This window comes from Syngnathus leptorhynchus, chromosome 12, assembly GCF_054491065.1.
Source record: "Syngnathus leptorhynchus isolate UIUO chromosome 12, UIUO_Slep, whole genome shotgun sequence".
Lineage (NCBI taxonomy): Eukaryota > Metazoa > Chordata > Actinopteri > Syngnathiformes > Syngnathidae > Syngnathus > Syngnathus leptorhynchus.
Genome location: NC_141206.1, coordinates 10273348 through 10297788, shown reverse-complemented (window position 1 = coordinate 10297788; position 24441 = coordinate 10273348). Strand labels below are relative to the sequence as shown.

The 24441-nt window shown below is 46.7% G+C and overlaps 1 protein-coding gene across 11 annotated transcripts in view; it reads left to right on the top strand.

Annotated features, from left to right (window-relative positions):
* The first annotated feature begins 5769 nt into the window (after positions 1-5769).
* The window catches only part of dab2ipb (DAB2 interacting protein b), a 39137-nt gene continuing 20465 nt past the window's right edge, over positions 5770-24441 (top strand). The window contains exons 1-5 of one of the 11 annotated variants that reach the window (XM_085926906.1): positions 5771-6270; positions 6410-6664; positions 8206-8327; positions 8682-8808; positions 21578-21711. In XM_085926906.1, coding sequence (XP_085783032.1) covers positions 6619-6664; positions 8206-8327; positions 8682-8808; positions 21578-21711 — 429 coding nt within the window. In that variant the 5' untranslated portion in view covers positions 5771-6270; positions 6410-6618. Of the gene's footprint in view, positions 6665-8205; positions 8328-8681; positions 8809-9691; positions 9774-11108; positions 11166-12726; positions 13549-17389; positions 18228-21577; positions 21712-22090; positions 23752-24441 lie in introns of those variants that run through there. The other 10 variants (XM_085926908.1, XM_085926907.1, XM_085926905.1 and 7 more) reach the window with 10 other exon arrangements.

The following is a 24441-nucleotide window of genomic DNA, read 5'->3' as shown; positions in this document are numbered from 1 at the left end:
AATTGCAGATGGGGATTTTTTTTTTGCCACTCCGGCATCAACGTTCTCACCTTGCTGGGTTGTCGGTAGCACAAATCAACAGGTTTTCTCGCGCGCCGCTCAGGTGGCAGATAACCAGTCGACATTATTGCCTCATGTCGGAAATGGTTTTTTCATTGTGCCCCAAATCAGTCTCTGTAATTTCCATTTCTTCATTTGGTTATTCATCTTCTAGCAACTGTCAGCTAGCTAAAATTAAGCTAATGGCTTCTCCAAAAGATTCAGCCAACCTTCTGTTTGTCTTCTAAGCCTCAAGACCGCATTTTGAAGGTCCCGCTTTTGTCTCAAACTCAAACCCTGGTCTCAAAGATGACGCAAGATCCCAGCGCAGAAGCAAAATCCTAGCGCCACACTCTTTGCAAGGGTCCCGCTCCTTTCAAGCGTTCCGACTGCCGTGTCCAATCTCTTTGAGGCCGAGTGTGACAGCACAAGCTGTCATATTTTAGCAAGCGCCATGCAAACGGCGCACCGCACTCGGCGCTCTGATCAGCCCGGCGCGACCTCTCCATCAGAGTCATTATCGACCAAGGCGAATACGATTTTTCATCTGGTAATCCTCTGACGGTGGATTACCAAGGAAAGGCTCTTGTTTTATTTTCCCCCTTTTTTTTTTCTTTCTTGCTCTCGTCTCCAGCCTGCCGGCGGTTCTTCCTAGCCTCTAATCCTCTTCTCAGCATTCCAGGTAGAGCGAAGACTGATGCAAGCGCTTGGTGCGCTGACAGGGCCAAGCAGGTTTCCGAGCGAGATATCGGGAGCCTCCATCGTTTATTTATCAGGCCTCTATTCCGAGTCCTTGAGTGTCTTCTGTAGTTGTTGTTGTTTTTTCGGGCGGGGGGGGGGGGGGGGGACTGGTAACAAAGTGTGACGAAGCCTAAATTTGATTAGCCTAAATATCAAGATAGAAGAGAATGCTAACGCGATCGGAAGGATATTCAAGACGCAATTTGTATTGTGTTATCAAAGCCTGGCGGTCTAATCCAATAAAATAATTGTATTTAATCGATTACCGTCATCCGCCGACGTGATTGGTGCGCTCGCAATAGCTTTCTGTCAAGACGAATATTGATTTTTAACGGTCACCACGTTATCAACTGCTGCGGTTATTACCGGGAAGGCCGCGGTCAGCAAAAAACAAAAATCTTTGACCAGTGACGGCCGCTCCGTCTGCACGCTGATGATTTTCAAGTTGGAGTGGAAATCAATGGGGCTCATTGCGCCCCGCCCTTGCCGCCGCGTTATCTTAACGGGAGCGATATTAGAGCGATACGCCGAGCTGGTCTCCGGCGTAATACAGTTAGCAATGACAGGCGGAGTAATGATCTTCTGCCGGGGCGGCCCGTCGGGGCTTTCGCAGTAGGCCAAAAGCATGAATCAAAACTCTGCTCGACTTCTTCTCGTACTCCGGGCCCCGTTATGCTCACCTTCCTTTGTTTCCTGAGCCTTGTTACGCTTTGATGGACTTTTAAAGGTGAGCCGTCATGGGTTAGCATTTAGCTAGGAACAGAAATGGAACAAAATGGCCGCATGTTTACAGTATACTGTGTTGGGCGTTAATTTGGAACTGAACTGCAGAGTCACCGCAGCGTGAGATGCCAACCACACACACAAAAAAAAAAAAACAACAGAGAAGAATTCTCCTACCTTGTAACTTTTCCACACAGTCGCCCAACTGGCACCTCGAGCTGTGGCATTTTCCGTGGCGAGAATCTTCAGCTCCCAGCGGGGGATGCAAAGATGCTCGGCGGCGGCGGCGGTTAATTTTGTGCGAGGTGACTCCTGTTTCCCCCGGCCATCTGTTCTCCCGTTCTCATCTGTATGGATAAGAGGACACGCATTATTAGCATGGCTAAAACAAAAGCCCGTCGTATGGCGCCCGTGCCCTAACAAGGCAAGGGCGCGCGGCGGGGTAACAAGCGGCACGGCGACGGCGGGGTCGCTCGCCATTATGTCCGTCAGCTTAACCTTGGCCCGTATGGATATCAACCTGTGCCGCTGCTGATATTTTCCCCGAATTACAAAAGGCTCCTCTCCTCATTTCACCACGACACTACTAGCAGGCACCAAAAGACACGGAGGGGGGGGGGGGGATTAATTCTTCAGGAACCCATCCACCGCTTCAGAAACCACAGATGGTGAACCCGCCCCCGGTATACCTCAAGCCAGCAGGGAACGGACCCCGACTCCGCCCCAGCTCCAACCTAACTCGGTTACGCCGCAGATGAATGGCTGGATGGATTCGTGGCATGGGGGACAAGAGTCTCTCCGGCGGGCCCGCCACGGAAGGCGGGAAGCAGCCGCTCGATCCGACGCGGCCATCCGCGGCGTCCGGAGGGAACGGCTGTCCGCTTCCAGATGTTGGCCGCTTGACGGACGTACGCCTCTCGGGGACGACGGGGGAACGCGGCGATTGCCAGCGTGTTAGTCAAGAAATCCTACTAAATATTTCAAAGGGCCAAGGGAGAGCGAGAGACAAAACAAAGTGGATATCGGAATCTGGAGCAGCGTTCCCAGAAGAGACCGCCTCCCCTCCCCTCCCCGCCGGCTCCTCACCACTCATCCACCCCGCTCCTACTTCTCGTGGTTACAACCGAAATAAAATCGTTTGATCTCAGCGACTCCGGCTTCCATTGTTATCCCGCCGTAAACCTCCTCGGCCCCTCCCGACAGCGAATAGGTAGAGCAAATCTCACCGTTAGTCGATAAAGTCAGCGTTAATTAGCAACATCTTCCTACTTCAATTAGGGAACCCTGTCGCATGGCAATGCCCTGCCAACAGTTCAAGTCTGCGAAAAAACCTGTTTGGAAAAACAACGTACTAAAGGCCCGCGGACGGAGCACGGTTGTAAACAAGGAGCGAGAGAGCCAAAAGCAATAAGACGACGACATCTGCCGTAACCGGAGGACAAACAAGCGGGCGCCAGACGTCCTTTATACGTTCGCCTTTTACCCCTAAAATCCAAGACTGTGCCAGTAAATTGTTTTCATCTGCTGTCGCGGTAAAATCTTTTGTGTTGCCGACAAACTTCTGCAATAGATTTTTTTTTTTCGTCAACTACCTACTTCCTTTTCGAGACGGACCTTACCTTAGTGACCCAATCATCGCAAGCGCCCCGCCTGGGATATCGACCCGCTTATCGACGAAAGCTCCTTATCGGGTCCGAGAAGCACGCCGGCCGGTTCCTGATCACGGATCAAGCCCGTTCCAAATTGCCTTTGAAATCAAGCGGACGCCGTTGCTTTCCGTTGATCCGCGCCGTCTTAGCCGTGGCTTTAAAGGAATTTCTTCCGGCGGCTAAGCTCGTGTTAATTGTCGGAGGTTATCGGCGACCAATAATAAGAGCGGCTTGACCGAGCGGGCCTTGGCGGGAAACGGTTAATTCGGCGGAACAAGCCGCCCGAGAGAAGGGATTTGATCAAGCGCTGGTAGATGGAAAGAACATGAAGGAACATGAGCAAAGACGTTTTGGTGCTAGGTTTTCTTTTTTTGGGGGGACGTGATTGGCCATTGTCAACACTAAAGTGTGAGAAAATGTGTGTGTGAGAGATTTAGAATGTGCTCCATTTTATTTTTTGCGTATTTTTCATGCCGCGGCACGTTTCGTGGCAGCTTCCAAAAAGTCTGGGAAAAGATGATGAGAAAGGCTGGCTTGATTTCTTTTTGCTTTATTTTTTTGTCTGCAAGGATTGCCGGAGGATTTTTTGCTTTCCTGCTCTTTCATGCTTTTGTCAAGAAAGGCAATGCTTCTTCCTGTACTTTATTTATTTATTTATTTATTTTTATTTTTTCCCCTCACTTTCCCCCTCCTGGCGAGAGAAAGGCTTAAAATGCTTTACTCGCGCTCGTGGATATGAACACTTTGCCTCGGTTGCTAAGCCAACGTAAATACTTTACTTGGGTAATCTTTTCTTTCTCCGGGGAGTCGGCAGGGAAATAAACGGTGTGGCATTCCGTTTTTTCTTTCCCCCCCCCCCCCCTCCCCTGATAAATGGCCCTGGTGTGCTCTGCTCTTGTTGTGACTTTGAGGGCGGAGGGGAAGAAAGGAGGTGGCGATCGAAGAGCAGAATGGAGGCAAGATGACAAGATATGCTGTTTGTCTGATCCCTGAGAGGGGAGAGCTTTCATTACTCCGGGGACTTTTTTTTTTTCTCCCCCGCTCTCATTTTGGTTTGTCGAGGGGGGGATTTGGCGTTTCGAGGCGCTACGATGCGATGTCGGGGCAGTGACTCACCAGTGATGGAGTAAAAAGTCCGCCAAATGCACCTGAGCGCCTTCCCGGACTACAAAAGCATGGACTGGATGTGAAGCTCAAGTGTCTTTAATGGTTGGGGAAACGAGTATATATTTGTGTATATGTCTACATTTGTATCAATGTATATGTATTTTCAATAAAGACTTAAGGTGTCTTTAATGAGGTCAAAAGGTCACAATCGTGGAAAAACAGCCGTCCAACCGGACCCAAGGTTTTTTTTTTTTAACGAACCTCTTTGGGAGGTCCATTGTCGTTCCCGTTCGCACTCAACGACATCCCGGGAAGCGGCATATGCGACCCAAGGGTGTCTGGTAACGTCTTCCTTCCGTGATGGTGAGCAGAGCGGGACCGCCGGCAAGTGGAGCGAGCCCCTGGGCGCTTCCACTCTGCGTGACCTCACTTTGGAACGTCGCTATGCATCACTCGCATCTTAACGGCGACCCCTTTGCTCTGCATTATGGGATGCTGGGATGTTTGGAAATTACATGCCAGCATGGCCGAAAGAATACAGATGGCCACTTTCATGTCCCTCACTGAAATGGCGGCACGGAGTCTGCAGTATTTGTCGCATCGAAGACTCAAATTGACATTTGATGTTTACGAGCGACAAATATTCCACAGTGAATCCTCTTTTGCATTTCCACTTTCATGATTGCTTGTGTTGTAAAGTTATTTTTTTTCCCCTCCCGCAAATTTTGTTTTACATTTAAACACCCCTAACAGAGATTAATGACATCTTCTTTGCCGAGTCTTGCCGGCCCGAGATGTAACTAGCCGGCCAAATGAAAGGAAGCCACCGGAGAAGGAGATAAATTAGCTTTCGGAATATTGAAGACGAGAAGCCACCTGTTGCCTGTAGCCTTGCCGTTGGACCGCGTCCACTCATTACGCAGACAGACACCACTTAAAAGTCCGCCTCTGCAGGGGAAAATCTGCGCTAATGTGCAGGAGATGGGAGGCCGTGTGATGTCTTTGGCGCCCCCTGTTGCTTGCCTGAGTCCCCATTCGGAGGTCTGAAGACGAGAGTGGAATGACTCATGCATCTCACCGTGGTGCATTTACATTTCTTTTTTATTTTTTTATTCTATCGGGTGCTAAATGAACAGTCCACTGATTTTTTTTTTTTCCAAAAAAATCACTTGTATGAAAAAGGCATAGAGCAAAAGCGCCCTCGTGTGGATTTCCTGGCAACTACAACACCTCGGAGTATTTGAACACTGTCCTGACAAATTTTTTTTGAATAATGTTGAATGACAAATTTTTTTCAAATCACACTTTGAAGATTTAATTGGCCTCCAAGTTAAATAAGACCTACGTTTCAATTATTTGAAAGACTGCATTATGTTTGATTTAGCAGGTCCAATGTTTTTTTTTTTTTTTTTGGGCAGCTTGCATCCTGGTTTGTGCAACCTTTGAAGCTCTGGCGCCCTCTGCTGTTTGCTTAATGAAGCACAGCAGTGTTTCCTTGATTGTTTTAACCTTTTTTTGTGACGTGATAAAAAAGTTGTAACTAACTTTATTCATGTTTGCCAAAGCATTCCATTTGTTTAGGACTGAAGTGTTTTTAAATTAAATTTTCACATAATTGTGCATTTTGTCTTTGTGACCAAAAATGCGCTTTATGAAATATGTCGAACACGTTCGGTTCAATGATGTTCATGTGGTCCATGATGTTTTCAAAAACACATGTCCATCAAAGAACAAATTTCACGTCACGTTGCACGTTTTTCGTTACCGTGGAAACCTTGCCGAGGGTCAATGAGGTGGGAATATTTGCAAATTCCTGTCAACCTTTCTATTAGTGGGCAAATCGTCGAAGCTGCTTCGCCGCTTGCGGATTAGCGTTTGCGTTAATGCGTAACCGCCAAATCCACGCGGATGGAAATAAGCCTGACCGTGGTTCCTTTGCTTTGACGACATTCTGTCACGTATGGACGCTTTTAGTCGGCTCAAGACGCCTGCGGCCATTGTGTCACTCCAAGTGAATAAGAAAATACTTAACACATTCTATTACATCATTCAAAGATGTACTTGTAAATCATATTGGATTTATATTCCGATTTTCAAAGGTGTTAGTCACGATAGTGTTCCAATTTAGGTCTTTGTGATTATTTTTCTAGGATGTTTTTGGGAGCATCTCTGTCTGTTCTCCTCCGGCCCCTCCCGTCACTTTTCTCAAGCAGTTCCCAGCATCCTCACCCGTCCCCCCCCCCCCCCTCCCGTTTGTGTCGCTCTCACTTCACGTACGATGACAACACACGCACAGGATGGTGAGTGGTGGTGGCCGGCCGACGCGTGAATTCTTCTCCTGGCTGGTCATTAGCAAAGGATGGGAATGCAGCCGCAAGACAGCGTGGTAGCTGATTACCTGTCAGGTGAGGTAGCGTCCACCTATCGTCTTTTATTTATCGTTAGCAATTTAGAATGACTTGGGCCCTAATTAGTATACAGTTTAGAAATGACATTGGTAGTAAAGTGATGTAGAACAACAAAAAGTATCAATCGCAAAGTTCTGAGATGTTGATGTCCGTTTGTTTTCTTGAATTATTTTTTCTAGTTAAGCCATATGGTTGCAGTTAGCAATGCTAGCTCAGCATTATTTACGCTCAAGCGCGCCGCGTGACCGCCCGAAGCAGCATAGCAGGTGGCCAGTAAGATTATGTAATTGAGGTTATTCCGAGAGACGGTGTAAAATGGCAAGGAAGAAAGAAAAAATCCACCTGAACGACCACTTGAAAAAGTCTCCAGCTCGTAAGCGAGAGCGCCTCTGGAGAAAATGTCCAAACTTACTGAAAAGCTTCACGGAGAAGCCGCTCATTGATCCCGGTACTGACCGAGATCGGCGGCCCGAGGCGCGGTCCGTCCTTCTGGTCACGCTCCGACGAGCGTCGCCACGGCAACAGTCACTCGCGCGGCTGATTTCAGGTCAGCTAGTTATCTCCGCGTCACATTTGCTGCAACAATAAAAAAGTTGCACTGACTTGAGCAAGATATATGGTAGAAATCAAAAAATCGAAAATAGAATCGTCAAGGGAATCGTATTTGGAATCAAATCAAATGGGAGAAACGTCCTGATCTCCGGCTTCCATTTGGAATAGTCAAAACATCTGTTTTCTTCTATTCCTCCCTTAAAATGTGCTACAGGTCATGACCCCGCGGATGTAATTAATACTAATCAACTCTTTGATGACTATGTCACCCCCCCTGAATAAACAATCGCTCTCATTGTATCATTGTAATCCGTCAAGCGTATCTTAATCTTCGCAAGTTCGCTCCCGCGTCGAGTCAGTTGTTTTGAATATTTCAAACATTTGATAGCTCGTTTGCTTGTCGCGGGTCGGCAAGTGATGTTTATTTCATCGCCGCGGCTTTGTTTGTCAGCAGCCTCCAACGACACGAGCGCAGTGTCAGGCGAACATAGTGGAGGAAGAACGCGATGATCTTTCCGGAGGTGCTAGCAGCTAGAAGCTAACGCAATCTGCTAACCACTGCAATTCGCCCAAATCCCTAATGGGAGTATTAGGCCAAAACTAGCATCCAGACGCTCCCACTCAGACTGAGGGGCCAAGAAAAAAAAAAAAGACCGACCACCGGGGGGCAGCAAAAACGCGGATAGGCCGGCAATCGTCTATCTGATTGGAACACGTCTTATCTTTCCCACACAGCGTAGCATGAAGCTCGCTCAAGCATGACAGGACTACACACACACACACACACACACACACACACACACACACACACACACACAAGGCGGATGAATAGCGTCGCATATCTCTCTCTCCCCGCACTGCCGCCGTCATTGAATTGCAGATTGGAGTCGACACTTGAATGCCTGATACACACAAGAATTTCACCACAGGCTTGTAAATGAAATGATCTTGGGATAAAGTCGGCCCTCCTCTCTCTCTCTCCCCAGACGTCCGATGCCCGTCGCGACACCGGCTGTCACGTGGCCGCTCGTTCGACGAGCGAGGCGCCTGGAAGCCGCCGCCGTTTGGCGCCTTTGGGGATGGCCGTGCCACATTTAAGGAAAAGCAGGTAGCCACGTCCTTAGTACTCGAGAAGAAGTGGCCCTTGCAGGAATGAGACCCTGAGTGTTTGGTGTTTTATCATCCTCACCTTTTAAAATGCTCTGCTGCCATCTGGTGGTGTATATATGTACATATGTGTTTTTGGCCCTATGACAAAAGGACGGGAGACGCTTGTGCCCTCTCTTTGTTTATTTTATCTTCTACAATCTCCCATTTGGCTTTGAAGAACAAAGTCCTGACGCACGCCGATGACGTTTCCCCTCATTTATCACAGCTGTGTTGTCCTTTTAAAGCAGCGGTGGCCAACCTAAGGCCCTTGGGGGCCATTTGGATTGGCTAATGGTGTTTTCTTCCATTTCAGATGTTGCTCCCAGAGCGCAGAGGATGCACGTCAGGCAGTGGCAGCCTTTTGCGGCGCACCATCAGCGTGCCTGCGGAGACGCACTTTAGCGAGCTGTGCGGCCCGCCGCCGCCGTCCGCCCGGAGCGGTGAGTACAACTTTTCAATCATTTAACACTCGCGCTCACGCAAGAAAGCAGACACATTTGGGTTTTTGGGATGGAAGCGAAAGATAAATGATTAGATTCAAGTCAGATTCAGTCGACCACTAGAGGGAGACATTTATTGACAAAATTAGTAACCACATGATTGCTAGGGTTGCTTTTTTGTCTCCAACAAAACTGATGCCACAAGTTAGCAAAGATGATCTAGGAGGAACTCTTTGAATAACCCTTTTAGACGTCGAAGGCCAAACGAGCGAGAGAAGCCCCGTGTCCTTCTGCCTGCGCGTCGTTTGCATCGCTCACATTTGGAGTCCAAATAGCTCAGCCACAAAATATGATATCGGCTTTCATATCTCCTTGAGCAAAAAGACTCGTCATGGGAGGGAATGCAAGAATATAAATACATCAGTTTTCTCTGACTGGGGACAGCTCTGGACTTTTTCTAACCACTGTAAACACTTTAGATCTGCTGTTTATTCTTTTTTTTTTTTCCCTAAACATGCCACCCTGCGTGACATTTGTATTCTAAACGGTGCCAGCAAACAACCAAAAGTGACACGCTTTTCCTTGGTTTTCCCCGCTGAGGGGGGAAAAAAAATGTGCTGATCGGCATCAGAGTTAAAACCCAAAAGCTCCTCTGCAACCACAAGCCTCTCTCTCTCTTGTTCTCTCTCGTTCTCTCTCTCTCTCCACCCCCTGACGCGGGGAAACAGCGTCTTTGCCTCCTCCCTCCCGTCCACTGGCTCTCCCTCCGTGCCTTTTCTTTCACACCGCTCATGCGAGTTGAATCGCAGCAGGGCCGGCCGGAGCAGCAGCAGCTCGCTCGCTCGCTCGCTCCCTCGGCGGACAACCAATCGGACAGGCGGCAAAAGTTGCATTAGCGGCGCTTTTGAACCCTTGGAATATGGACGCCTGAGTTACCATGGAGCCCGAAGCGGATGCTCAGCATGGTGAGTGTCCATTTTTCAAGAAGTTATCACGGATGTGAGCAGCTGACACTTTTTGAGAGCTATAAAAAGTCTTGCTTAGTTGAAATGTCCAAATTGGACTCAATTAGCCATTTGTCATGTGACCCGTCTCAGAATAGCAGTGAAATGGTCTCATTGACAACTGTTGGAAAAACCCAAATTTGGCTTTTTGAACGGTTATTAAATGGCCAGTGTTGGTCAGTCCAAATTCCGGCTTTGTCATCTTGGAAGTTGAAGAGCTTCCGGTTTCAAGGTCCCACATGCCCATGCGAGTGTGCGGCACGGGAGGGCTGCGCTGCGGTGGGGGCGATAATGCCGTGCTTCTGCCAATCCTGATTTGTATGCAGCGTGTCGCTCGCCTGTGGCTGTTTGTGGGCGGCCGACGAGAGAGAGAGAGAGAGAGAGAGAGAGAGAGAGAGAGAGAAAGAGGGAGAGTTATGTACACAAATAAATCCCGCGGGGATCGAGGCGACAGTATAGTATTTTCTCCCCCCCCCTCCCTCTTCTTCATCTTCTTTTGCGGCCTCCCCCGTACGTCATGTTTGAGTCTCCATCGAGTCATTAAGAAGAAGGACAAAAAGCAATAAAAGTTGCCTTTCAGTAAACCCCCAAAAGATTTACTTCGGAATTGTTTCAGAAATCCTTTGAGATTGCAAATTCAAAGAAATTTGAAAAACCTCATTTCTTGTGTGCCTGTGCCTAAAAAGCCAAGCGGGGAGAGCCTCCGTCCCCAAAGGAATGCTAAACTTTTGTTCTAAAATAACACTCACCCAAAACGTAACTCCTCGATATTCTTTTCGTTCCAGATGCCGTAATAGTTGAGTGACACATTTCTCGTATGTTCTTGCTCACATGACCCCAAAAGCGGATTGCCAATCTAATCCGAATGAGACGAGGCTATCAGTTTGAATGTGCCCGCAGACAAAGCTCCATCTTTCCATTTTTCTTTCTTTTCCCCCAAGTCGACGCCAGTGTGAGTTGTGCTGATGCTGGACATTCTCCCGCACTTAGCGTATGTTTTGGATCCAGGGCGACGCTGCATAACTCAAATAACAGAGCGGCGTTTGAGCTTCGCCGACATCGCGCCGCCGTTTCGCCGGCTCCACGTCTGCGTTTGGACGCCATTCCCGTCCACTCAGCAATTTGGGGAATTAAAAGTGGAATTGTGAGAGGAGTTTGTCTCTTCATAAGCAACCAAAGGCATGCTAATGCTAATAGTAAATGCCAATGTCAAGTGAACCGTTGTCTTTTCAGACAAGGGTTGTCAATTTATTCTTTTTTTTTTGCAGGCAAATGAAGGACCAATCATTGTCCACAGGACAAACGAACACCTTTTGTTGAACCTTTCCCGAATTGAGCAGATTTCATCCAGATGTAAGCGGTGGTCTTGTGGTTTGAAAGCGCCGTCGGCATTTCTTGTGTGTTTCTGCCAAGGAAGAATGCGCGTCGCTTTTTACACGAGCGTAGCTTTGCTTGTTTTGTCATGTGCTAACCATCTCGCCCCAGTTTAGTGCCGCGCCAAGTATATTTTAGGACCCGGCCTGTAGTTTTTTTTGCGTGTGTGTCTTTTTACGCTGTAATCTCATTTTAAGAGAGGGAAGACTATTTTGCGGCAGGCCGCAGGGTTAAATTTAACCCGGAGAACCCGGGAGTCGTGAACCCTGCGAGGTCGTGATCTTTGCCGACAACTTTAATTGAAAGAAAACATCCAGTTTTGCTGCCCTTTCTGTTATGTAAACCGCCGGCCGCTGGTGGCTCGGGCTTTTGTTAGCTTAGCCTGCACGCTGCTATATTGCGCTCGGCGGTCTCCAATTTACTGTCACAGAAAGCCTACTGGAACATCTGAACTTTATTTTTTTGCATTTCAAACAGGGGTGTGTTGACTTTTTATATCTACTCTACTAACTTAACCTGTCCGTAAGATAATATATTTGCTACGAGGCTCACTGCGATGTAGAAGTTCCTCTTGCACATCAATTTTGGTGTTTGTCTCCATTTCCACAGTCGTGCAAATGCGCTAATTCTTATGTAAATGTGTCCGTCCCACACGGAGAGAAGTGTGCCGGGGGGCGCTGGGGAGAGAATGAGGTGAGGAAGAAAAAAAAAAGCGGAAAATATAGCGCCGCAATGTGATAGCAAGCAAGCAGTCAAAACAATGCAGTCCTGCGAGTCGTTTTCAACATCAAAGTAGGATGTCGGGGGCGAGAATTTACCCGATGTTTACATGTCAGTAACCAGGAAAAAAATGTTTTGTTGTTTTAGACCTTTTGAAAAATTCCCCAAATAAACCCAGCTCATTAGTATCCCAAATATCTAAATTTTATGAATTTTTAAAAAATTGATAAATAGAAAAAAATGTGTCCTAAATATAAAATGTGTTAAAAAACAAAAACAAAAAAAGAATTTCTATACACTATCCTACCTTCACCCCAAAGAAGTCAAACAGACACTTGCGTCCGTCATTGAAAGTGCTCGCTTGCTATTCAGCTAGACGCTTGCTAGCAATCGATCGATCACATTAAGGCACGATTTGGTTAGGGTCATTACCTTTTCACACCTTCTCAGGCGTGACAAAAACAAAGAGTGAGCGACAGGTAGTGCGGGATGAAGGACAGGGCCAGCAGATGAAAGACGCTTTGTAATTCTATCGGCCGCATACCTCAACGTATTTGCGCACTACGACGCTGCGGCCTTTGCATTTTTCTTACCCAATGCCGTAATAATCGGCATCTTCATCGTCGTCATAATTTTAATAAGGCATTTTGGTATTCATGTGTGAAATGGGAGCAGCTGTGCTATTGTGTTTGTAATTGTACGCTACGAGGAGACAAACAGACAGCTTTCTGAGTCGTGTGACTGGATGGTGGGAAATGAAGTATCATGTGAAGTGAAGAAAGTGGGAGGGGGTGCATTGAGAACATTCGGGGGGGTGCTATCTCTTGCCGCTTCCAAAAGCTTAACTTGACAAATGTCCTGAGCAGAAACACGAGTGTCACTCATCAAAAATGTCTACCTTGCTAGCTCCCTAACTAGCTTAATATTATCACGCGTGTCTGTGTAGCTAGCCAGCTACTGTAGCTACCGTCGTTATCCACCCGTACGGCTTTGAAATTCAAATTGGCTTGACAGAGGACCAGAAGCATATTTAGCTTTTGATTTCAGATTGGAGTCAACTTGAGTTTTTGCAGCGATGGTATCAAAAAGCCAAGAGGGGTTTCCAAGTGTTTCTGGAGAGGCCCGAGCCTGGCCCCGCGGTTTTTCGCTCGGGCCGCAACAAAGCCTCCCATTGGCTGGACGGCAATGTTGGAATTTGGCTCCCAACTCCACCTCCTCCTCTTCCACCTCCTCCTCTTGCTCTCTTTGCCCCGAGGAACAACACGTTGTTCCCGCTACCTTCTTTCAACAATGAGGAGAGAGGGGGGGGCGGCAACGAAACAGTTGACTTCCTCCCTGAAATCAGCTCGAACGACAAGAAAAGAACGGGACGCTCCTGCTTTGTGAGAAAGTGTGGGAGGAGGTGGTAGCGGTGGAATGGTCGAGGGGGGCAGGGAGGGTGAGCCCCGCAGGAGTCCTCGGTCGGGACACACATGCACTCTCTCGCTCTCTTTCACACTCTCACATAGCAGAGCGGACTCGCTGACTCGGGCAGTTTACGGCTAAGATCCTGCATGAGGGGGAAAAGGCAGGCAAAAAAGCTCAACCGGAACTCCTACTTGTTGCTTTGGTCGGGATTTCTTCTCTGGGATGAGACTCTGAGGTAAGGAAAAGCCTCCCCCGGATTTCACACCGTCATCTTTCCCCGCCGCCGCCGACGCGCCGGAAGCTGCACTAACGAAAAAGTTCTTTTTTCAGATTACGTGAGGTGAACTTTTCCACACATGTAGTAGTAGTAAGCGTCTGCGAATGTGCGTCTGGGGGCATTGTTGTCCTATTATTAGAGCGCCGGCAGCTGTGGGGAAGGAAGTAAGGCACAGAAGAGGGATTACCGTTGGGGGGGGGGGGTGGAAGAAAGGGGGCGAGGAGGCGTTGAGGGGGTGATCAAGCGGCAAATCATTTTTGGGGACGGCGGTCCCAAAAGTACTCGTAGTCAGGCGGTGTGGGTGGAAGTCGAGATTTGATGCAGAGTTGACCGTATCATAAGCCACCTGAGGATTGCCCCCCCCCCCGAGGAATCGGCCTTCAGTGTGTCCTCCTCCTGACTTCAATTCTTTGTCCCTACCACTTGAGGAAACGCCGAAACTGAATAAAATGGGAGCCTTTAATTGGGTGTGGAGGAGAAGGTGACATAGCGTCTCTCCCCCACCTCACAAAACACCTCAGTGTGTTTTTTCCGCCGAGCGGGTTTGGCTTTCGTTTTCTCAGCTCCCCGTCCAAGTTTTTAAAGAGCAACTATGTAATCAGCCGCTCGTAAATCGTAAAGACGGCCGTGTTTGCGGGTGGCGTCGCCTCGTTGAAAGGTAGCAGTTGTTGGCGCGTCGCGTGCGAAACATCAGGCGTCTCCGGTCGGTGGGGGCCGAGGGGGGCGGGGGGGCACGTGTCGCTTATTAGTATTCTCTCACTTTAATTTGTAGCAAAATACTTTTCGGATGTTCTGCAATGCTATTATAAAGCCATGATGCTATTAGCGCTATTAGGCTGAACACGTTCGGAGATGATGGCCAAATGAAAACCTGTTTACAGATGTACAACTCAAATTGTTGGCATTTGTCCCCGTCATGATTGTCAGGACAAGATTCACCACCTAATCTTTATCCTCTACTCAAAAGCCGTGACCTCCGATCCAAAGTCATGCAACGCTGCATCCAGTTTTATGGATCATCACAAAATTGACATGAAAAATATCTCAAAATTGAACAAGAAATTGGCCATTTTGCAGAGAACGAGGCAATGTTTGAAATTGCGGGGTCGAACTTTGATTCTCATTTCCAAGACTGGTCAGGAAAGGACAGTCAAGTTGGGCTGGGAAGCAAACAGAAAACAGGAAAGACAGGAACATAAACTCCGCTCCCTGAGGTTCCCCGTTTTCCCTTCAAATGTACCTCACTTCCTGTCACGTGATCCATCCAAGCCACAACAGGGATGCTATTTTTAAGAGAAATCCTGCGAGTGTCTTTGTTGAAGCAGCTGTCTGAGGACGGAACTTTCCCTCCTCCTCCTCTTCCACCATCCTGTAGTGAATGAAGAGAAGAAAGACCTTCTTAACCTTTCTACTTTGTCCCGAGCATAAGAGGAGTGATACCTGTGAATCATTTTAAAAGCAGTTTCATAGTCCAAACATTTGATGAGAAAAAGGAAATTGAATTCGACAAATGTTAATCTTATGCTAGCAGCTAGCCACTAGCTAGTTAGCGTGTTTTGTTCGATGAGTGCATTAGTCACAAGCAGAACAAGTTTTATTTTGGCTATCCGCGAGCTAATTAGCCAAGCTGAACTTTTTAATGAACCAAATTCAGTTTTCTAGTTTTCCTGTGAGAGGTGTCCATCCGTCTGCTTTTGACAAGAAGTGTCGAATGTTAGCTTCTGGCTAGCCTTACGCCACGTTTGATGACATGAGATTACAAAGCACGTGCTTGCACTCTTGCTCTCTGTTTTCGGACCACTTAAAATGCACATGGCCATTTAACAAATTACGCCCATTGTTAATGTCAACAATGAAGCCTCTGTGGGCTGCACGAGAAGCCGTGAATTCCTCAAATTCCGCCGGCAGAACACGGCGTATTACTCCATACAACCAAATCCAACATAATGCTCCCACTGTCTTTCTGCCTCAATGTCAATATTGTTGCGTCTCAAATGTTGCCATGCAACAGGGCATTGAAATATTGGACATACCAATAAAAAGTTAGCGATGCGCTAATCGATAACTAATTTCAGTTACACATCGGCCACGACAGTAATAACCGCAAATTTTAGAACTTTCCTAATTTCCTGTTTGACTTGTAACTTCTTGCGCTGGTCTTGAGCTAGCATGTTGTCTGCCAAGGGCTAGGGGGATTTAAAAGGCACTCGGCTGCTAGATTAAAAAGCAACAGGATTACGAGCGGTAGGCGGAGGACGGCGGCTTTTATTTTTAAAGCATGTGCTAACATGCACGAGTTCTCCGTGGGGATCAATGAGGCCTCCGGCAATCTGTTTGGGGTAGGGACGCACTTTTTGTTGTTTCGGCGATTGCGTCATGTGTTTGTTTGATCTACGCAGGTTTGATTGAAACGGACTTCTGCCACATAAGCGTTTTTACTGTAATCCCGACATTGTTGTCCCGGCCGTCCGACATGTCACGCTTGGTAGCAGCTATTTAAACATCAGCAAAAAACAAACAAACACCGGACTACATATTTTTTCACGAGTCGTGTGCTTATGATACATTTTGGTGACATGCAGATGTGGCAATCTCTCAATAGTCCAAGTAGAAGCACAGAAAAAATGAAAACGAATGGATTTTTTCCCTCTCTCACTTTTGGCAAGGTCAGATTGACGATTAAGATTAGAAAAGTCCAACGAGGAGGGAGATAAAAAGTAACCCGGGTTATGATGCAGTGACCTCCGGCTTAAGTCTTAAATCCCCCCCTGAGACCATCCAGTCTTTTTTGGGTCTTGATGTTAGAATTGCTCATATGGCCAGTAAAATCCAGAAGTCTCCCTCAAAGTGTGACTAGATCCACTACGTGTCCACATTTTCATCTTTAGAAAAATGTCCACCGGCAAATAACTCGTGCTGGGATTTGGTTGGACTTGTACGTTACTGCCTTCTCCACAAGAGGGCGCTATTACTCTGCACGTCCACTCAACCAACCCTTCTGCTTGTAGTCTTTAGGGGTCCTGAGGCAAAATTAAATTTCTGCTATTAATATCATTGTGGCCAACTAAAAGTAACAAAAATAAAATGAAGTCTTTTCTACATTTGCTGTAAAAATAGCATTCAATGTTTTATTTGTGCTTTATCATGTGCACCAACCAACACATTTAGATATGTACAAGCAACTTAAAATATTTCATTCCTTTTTTGTGTGTTATTTATTTTAAATGTCCATCATCCAAACATGTACCCTAAATCAAGCGCCATCAGTCTGCCGATTCTGTTATGCTCATCTTGGCCACCTGGTGGCAGTATGATGCAGAGAAAGTGAGATACTGTACATGGAGGCGGGCTCAGCGCTGTCTATGTGTGTTGCTTCACCATTTGTGTTCAAATACCCGTTCTCACACCATGACACCGATGCTAATCGTAAGCCCATGTTTCTCATTATGTCTTTGCATTACGCTAAACAGACTTTGAAGGCGTCTATTTTTTTCAAGTTAGATAAGTGCTCTGACGCATGAGCAGTTTGATAAACACTGTTAACGGGAAAATGCGGTTTGGGGGCTCCTGACCGTAACCTTAACGATTCAGCGTTTGCTGGAAATTGCGAGGAACAAAAGGACTTATCGTCATTTTCAGAAGCTTCCTGACCACGCGGGATTGTGCGTCCGTCCACCTCCTGCCGGTCGATGGCTAAATAAACAGCAAGCGCATTCTGCGCGAGGCTGGCTTTTTTTTGTGGGGGGGGGGGGATACGGGAACAATCGAGCTGAGTGTTGGCCATCCATGCGGCTTCCTTTGCATCTGTAAACTCTTCAGTGATTCTCAAAGTGCACAGTAGCTGTGTGTGGGCTCCCTACAGTAGTATACAAAAGTTGATAGCTGGTCTGTCCTGTCCAGTCTTGTCATTTGAAAGGCAAACAGATGAAGCTTTGTCGACACGAATGACTGGAACCAACAAAACCCCATTAGCTGTTTTATCTTGGAACCAAACCCATTTACGCTGTTATCCAATATCTTCCTTTGTAGTCTTGATCTGCGATTGTTTGTTTTTGTTCCTGTTTGCACAGACAAAGAGAGTGAGAGAGTGGTTTTGCATCTACTTTCACTGTGTTACAATGGGAGCTTTCTGCAATCAGGGAACTCTAACTAGCCTTTTTTTTTTTTCGTGTGATAAAATTCCTTCTGTCTACCACACTGGGAAGTTTTCCTATTCGCCAGGGTACACGCTCACACATGCTGTATCGTGGGCCTCTGGGATCTCGTTGTGGGAAAAACTTTTTCTTTTTTTGGGTGAGGAAAGTCGAGGGGGTGAGTGGGAGTGTTTTAAAGGTGGAGCTGCAGGGACAGGCAGGACATGAGCAGCTGCAATCTCCTCAGTCTACCCTGTGGAATGTTTGGACAATGGAGGAGTTTCAGTGCAGGAGGACTTTACTATGAGAACTTTTTTTTTTTTTTTTAAGCTCTTACTCACTTGAATTTGTAAGAGAGACTTCAGAGTAGCGAGAAAAAGATGGCCGGGATTACCAGGAAGGGATCCGGGAGACGGTCATACTACTACAGATTCCTGGGCAAGTCTCGGCTGCAGCGTCAGCGCAGTCGCTCTCGCAGTCGAACCCGGCCGGCTGCAAGCAAGGGTAATAAACGCAGTCGAGGAAATAACATCTTGTCGCTTCTCCGTATCGCAATCTGTACTCAACTCGATGTCAAAAAAGACGAGCGGAAAAAAAATATGGTTCGTTTAAAGTCCTGTACTCTCTAAAAGTATCGATTGGTTAAAAAAAAACATAATACATGGCTACGCCGAATACGATTTGCCGTGACACCCCAAGTAATCGGCTCATGGCAGTTTGGCGTCGCCATTCGCACACCGATGCTACTTCTCGGTCACCGTGGCAACAGTTGACAGACGATAGCTTGGGGGTCAACCTGCCTGTTCAGGGAGATGGGGGAAGGGTTGGCTTCTTTTTGTGCGCTGGCACGTCCGTCTACTTCAAAATCTCTTCGAGAGTAACGAAGTAGCAATTAAGGTGTCATCCGAGTTCCTTCAAATGTGGAAGTACACACTTGAAAAGTTGTCAAAGACTAAACTCAAGGCTGTCGCTAAGTGCTTGTCGGATCTGCCAAAGATGAAACGACTGTATCGAAAGGCTGGCGTAAACAAAAGAACACACTTTTTCTCGATGCCTGTTCGCCGTCGTCGAGGCCTTTATCTCGACCGAGGTCGCTCTGGCGAGCACCTCTTGACACGCTCGTTATCCCTGCGGCCGAGGCGTGAGCTCACGTGTTATTGTTTTTGTGCGCGTGCAAATGGAAAGTATGTTATCAGTCGCCTCCGTTTCCTCTTTCTTTCTCACTGGGCCGGTTGCTTAGATTTGCATAGCGCATGACAACGTGCACACAAAAGCAAGTCTGGAAAAGAAGAACAAAAAAACTCTTTCAATCCAGTCAATGTCATATTCAAAACGATCTAAAACCGGTGAATCAAGTTAGAATCGTTTGAGTCTGCTAACTCGAGTCATTGAACCGGTGCGACCGAATCATCCCGAACTTCAAGCCCCTTTCGTTCCCTGCCGTCTCAGCCCTCGAGCCTTGGGTAAATGCTGGAGACGGTCCAGATGACGGTGCTTTTTCTCTGAGCATCTACCGCCATCACGGCGACAGGTGCAGGCTAATCCCTCCTGTAATCCATAAATATGGACTGGGATTATACACAAAAGCGAGGCTGCGCTATTCACGGCAGATTTTGCATAAACACCAACTTCCTCTGCCTAAGGGCCATTGCTTCTTCCTCTGAAAACTTTTGTCGAGTTCCCGAATTCAAATTCATCAATCGCAATTGAATCATGTGAACGGATACCAAAGCGACTCCTTTTGAATCCATTCCATTGAATCCAATTCGACCTGATTCTCTTGACATCGACAACATTTACGGCCATCGATTCTGCTAACTTATTTTTTTTCTTCTTTTTTTTCCCCCCCCCGCCAGCCATAAAGCTGAGCAAAACTGTTCCCGTTATGTGTCTCGTGACCTCTATTACACGGATCACCGTTCAAGCGACGCGTGGCTGATGAGAACTCTCTTTCGGAGGAGCCCAAATTACCTTGCGTTGCGTCGCTCCGTGATTGACATTAAGGCAACACATTTCAATTCAAGAGACGGGCCCGCAAACCCCTCGGGACGGGTCTTCTCGCACCTGAAAGGTAGGAGGGAGTCGGGTACAAAGAAACTTGCTGACAGCTGTGTGAGTTTGTTATTTTATTTTTCCGACCGCACATCTCGTTGACCCGCAGAGGATCTAAACAAGGCGCCCAAATTTTGACAGCTTCACGAAAAAAACAACACATTTTGAGTTCTGTCAGACAGACTCAAAATGTGTTGTTTTTTGGTTGATTTTTTTGTGAACTCACTCTGCTCAACCACTGAATCATAAAACTAAAATGAAGGGAGGAGACTATCATCTACAGCATGGAACTTTAGAAAGTAAAATAAAATCCATAGCAAGTAAAACAAGACCCTGAATACAAAATACCATTTCCCCTGACTGAACTCTAAATTATTGCCAAAAACTTGCATATCACTTATTTTTTTTGTGGTTACCTTATGAAGGTGCACCACACCCCTGGGATTCCTTCCGCTGTGTAAAATATTCCAAAAATCCAAGAAATAAGCCTAGTCACTACGGCGCCTGTATTTTTTGAGATCTATTTTAAGATGGAAGTCAGACAACTTGAAAGCGTACGTGTCTGTGTTGCTGTCATAACACAAGACTCCTCATTCTCTTTGCAGATTTTTTTTTTTTCATCCCTGAGGGTGTCAGCTTCTTGCCACATTGTCTGCTGTTTATTATTTTCATAATTATCGTTCTCCACGTACGCCGCAGTCCGTCCCGCGACGGCGTTTCGTCTACAAAGTCTCGCCTTCATTTTCTGACACTTTACCATTTCGGCCGACAGTCTCCTTTTGTTTTTGCCGTGAAATGGAGCAGCTGTTGTCGGTTAAAAGCGGCAAATAGCGAGGCGGTTTTCCACAAAAACGAGACAAATATTTGCCTGGGGTCGTAAAAGACGAGATTGTCGGCGGGGATTGATGCGTGTTTATTACGGTGGATACGTTTGGGACCATGGGTCCAAATTGGCAATATAGAGAGACCATGGAAAAAGAGTTTTTGGAATATGTATTTTTTGCTCCAGTAATGAAGTATTTGTACTTTTTTTTTTACTCCACAAAACTAGCAAGACTTCCTGCGACGGTCGTTTGCAAACGGGAATGTCCCGTGTCGGTCGACCTCGCCTCCGAGCATGAAACCGTTGGTGTTGGGTCGGCGCGTAGAGGAAATGTGCGGCGTGACCCATATTAGTGAATGTTAATGGAAGGAAGGAAGCAAGGGGGAGAAAGCAGGCGCTAGCGATAGCTGGACGCTCAAGAAGTCGATGCTCGCCCGTCTCTTCTTTGGTGCTTGTGTGCATGTTGTTTCAATTGAAGTTACCACAAAAAAAAAAAGTTTTTACAGTAGCAAACACTCCCCGATCCAGATGGGCCTCAAAGGAAAAAAAGAAAAATCTGACTGGAGAGTAAATCTGTTTGGTCTCGTGTTTACGTTGACACCGAGAGCAGAGGTGGGCGTTTTCGCAACGGAAGGCGGCAAGCTGCGCAGCCAGAAGCCGCCGTTCCCTCGTCTGCCCAGCCAATTTACGTCCCGCCGCTCGTTCCGTCAGCGGGCCCGTTAAACAGCAGACAGACGGCTAATTCGGCGCAAGCTAGCAAAAAAAGGCGCTGCTGCTGACGACTGTGGAAATTTTGGATGCGTAAAACACAAAACATGCACTTTGGTACTCCTGACGCCCACCTAAAAAAAAAAAAACATGTTCGAGTACCATATACATTTGACTTTGTTAGCTCCAACTTGTTGCTAATGCTAGCTAACAGCAGGGTTTTCCCATTCATTTTACTGATACATGTTTTTTTTTGGTTTGTTTTCTGCAGAGTCGCCTCCAGAGAGGTCCGGGCGCCGACGCAGCATGCCCGGCAGCCCGACGGACAAAAACCCGCCCACCATGGAGGCCGCGTCGGCCTCTGCCGCCGCAGCCGCCACGCCATTCAGAGTCACCGTGAGTACTGTGAGTCTGTCTCTTGCTTCTTTGGTTCTTCTTTTGGTCCCCCGACAAGTCTCAGCCTGGCCTCCAGATGGACTTGATGTGAGCCCGACTGGCTTTGATGAAGTGGAAATGTAGTTTTTTTTTTTCGTTCACCGCCGAGGCTTCGGGCTCGCGCGTGGCTGCGCAAGTCCTCCGAAGATTTGGCTTTCATTTCTCCCTGCGTGACATCAAAGCCGGTTCAAGCGAGCACATGCCGGTCAATGTGCAACACGCAGGCGGCGTTTATCGTTTTTTTTTCTCCAGCGCAATATGCAACGCGCCACTTTTAATTCCAAAGACAAACAGGCGGTTAATTGAGTGGAAAATTCGGTGATGAGTCATCAATTTGAAGCTAATTAGCAATTAGCAGCGGGTATTTGCATAAATAAGAAAGGAGCCAGGAGGCGCAGCAGAGGTGAAGTGTAAATACTAAATGTGTTTACAGAAAAGCTGTATGTCAAATTGACCCATTTTTCAGTGTAAAATTAAGAAAATTTGTTTCGGAAATGGGGAAACATTTTTAAGCTCTAGCCTTTTGGTATTTTAGCTTGTATGCTTGCTAATACTGTAAACGAGCTGAACGTGAATTCGGTTTGTCGTCTTAAAGGGATACCTCTTAAAATTCACATAGTATCACCCCCTGGAAAGTTTCAAACCAAATTTTCCCACCAGTTTTACCCTTTCCGAAAACAAAACAGGAAGTCGGCCATTTTGTTATGAACCGGCCATTTCAGGTGAATTCACTATCCTTTGACTAATTGGATATTGACTCCAAATATGTCCCAATTGGATGCAGATCTCCTAAACAGATGGGCCTGTGTCTTCAAAGATTTGGGGGTTTTTTGGTGAACTTTTTCAAAAACATTGCATGCATCCTGAGATTTATTGCTGTTTTTATGCTACGTTAATTATAGGCCTCCACATGTACTTATTCAGTTTGGAAAACCTTTGAAATGTTATGCGGGAGCTCTGTACTGTAGATGGTTGGATCAGTACATTCCTGCTTTCCGCTTAAAAAAAAGAAAAAAAAAACGCCCTCTCAATACTCTCTCTCTCTCCTCACGGCAACATCTAAAGTGCTCCTGTGCTAAATCTGTCAAAATGTTTCTCCGTCACCTTGTTTGGTGGAGACGACACTCGGAAAGGAAGCGGCGCTCAAAACTCCTCTGCTGTCTTCAAAGTTCTACTTCCCTAATATGGATTAAAAATAAATACATCACAAACAATGCGTAAATGCCAGGATAGTAGTTTGTGTCCGACTGCGACCTCAGATTTCATTTCCTTAAATAGAATATTGTTTTTAAACAATATGGCAGTTCTATTTTGATGGGATTTCTTGCCGTATGTTTGCCATCATTTTTCGGTACGACTGAGTTTATCACTGTCAGGTCATGTTTTACTCCGAGCCAGTAGGGGGCAGCATATGACTTAGATTGGTTGATAATACAAAGGCTCCTTTTGACACATTTCCTGAATTTCATCGTGTTTTTTATATCCGTTCTATTGCTGAATTCACTTTTGTATCGTCGTCATATGCTTTTATGTTTTTAATGACTCCTGTTGCTTTATTTTAAGCACCTGTCGGGTCGGTCCGTTTATTCAGCCTCAAGCAGCAATCATTTTCAGTTTATTTCAAGATGGTGTCGTCGACTAATCGGTTCAACCGCTCGTGTGCAAGGGATTAGGCGTTTGGCAACAGTGTCAAAGCTTTGAAGAGGATATTTACAAAATGCTATTCTTAGCATGTGAGCTTGATTTCAACACCTCTTTTTGTTGGATGTTTTTAGCTTACTCGAGTTGTTTCCTGGCGACAGGTGCTTTTCGCGCCAAACAAAAGGCCCATGTTGTTGTGCCTGTCATAAAGTTGCTTTCTAATTATCGCCCAAAGCCCGAGGCGACCTATGCATCTCTGGCGGGTAATTACACACTTGCCCTAATGGGCCGGCAGTGCGTCCGTCGTATGACTACCGTGTGTAACAAACGTGGAAACGCAAGGATGCCGCTGAACAATCGAGTGCGGAGGTATGCCAATTTCCAACCTTCAAGCATACATGTCTTCTCGCCTTTAGCCAAGCATCGCTATGGACTGCTAACCCTAGCTATCTTGCTAATTTTTGCCACTCATTCATTGTCAGTGGTTATTGTTAACGCCGGTAACGTAATAAACAAACGCTGGGAAAAAGAAAAACCTCCGTTGCCTTTTAGTATTTAGCTTAGCGTCGCTACAGACAAAAGGCCAGCTACCTCACCAGTGTTGACTATGATGTACTGCTTTGTTTTCTTTGTTTTTAACCTGTTCTTTGCTTTTGGTAATAAAAGGGGAAAGAAATCAATTGTCACATTTAAGGCTAGGTGCTTTGAGGCTTCACCGGGATGAAAATACTCGACAGTTGCGCACGGTTACATAAACACGCTACATTTAATTAGCACTCTGCAATCATCCTCCCGATTCAAACCCCCCCCCTCGCTTCTCCCGCCAAATAAAAGCAGCCTCGCGTCACAGCAAACACTGGCAGCATCCTGACACTTTTTCTTTTTTCTTAATATTCTTCTCGCTCCAAATGCCAGCCGACAGTTGCCATGGCGACGGCGGCGCGCTTGGGGAGTGCGCGTGCAGATGTTCGCCAGGGTGAAAGTAAATGCAGTCAGACAAAGAGGAGTGGAAATAAGAAAAAAACAGACGCAACGGAAGGCGTGTATCGAGCAAATTAG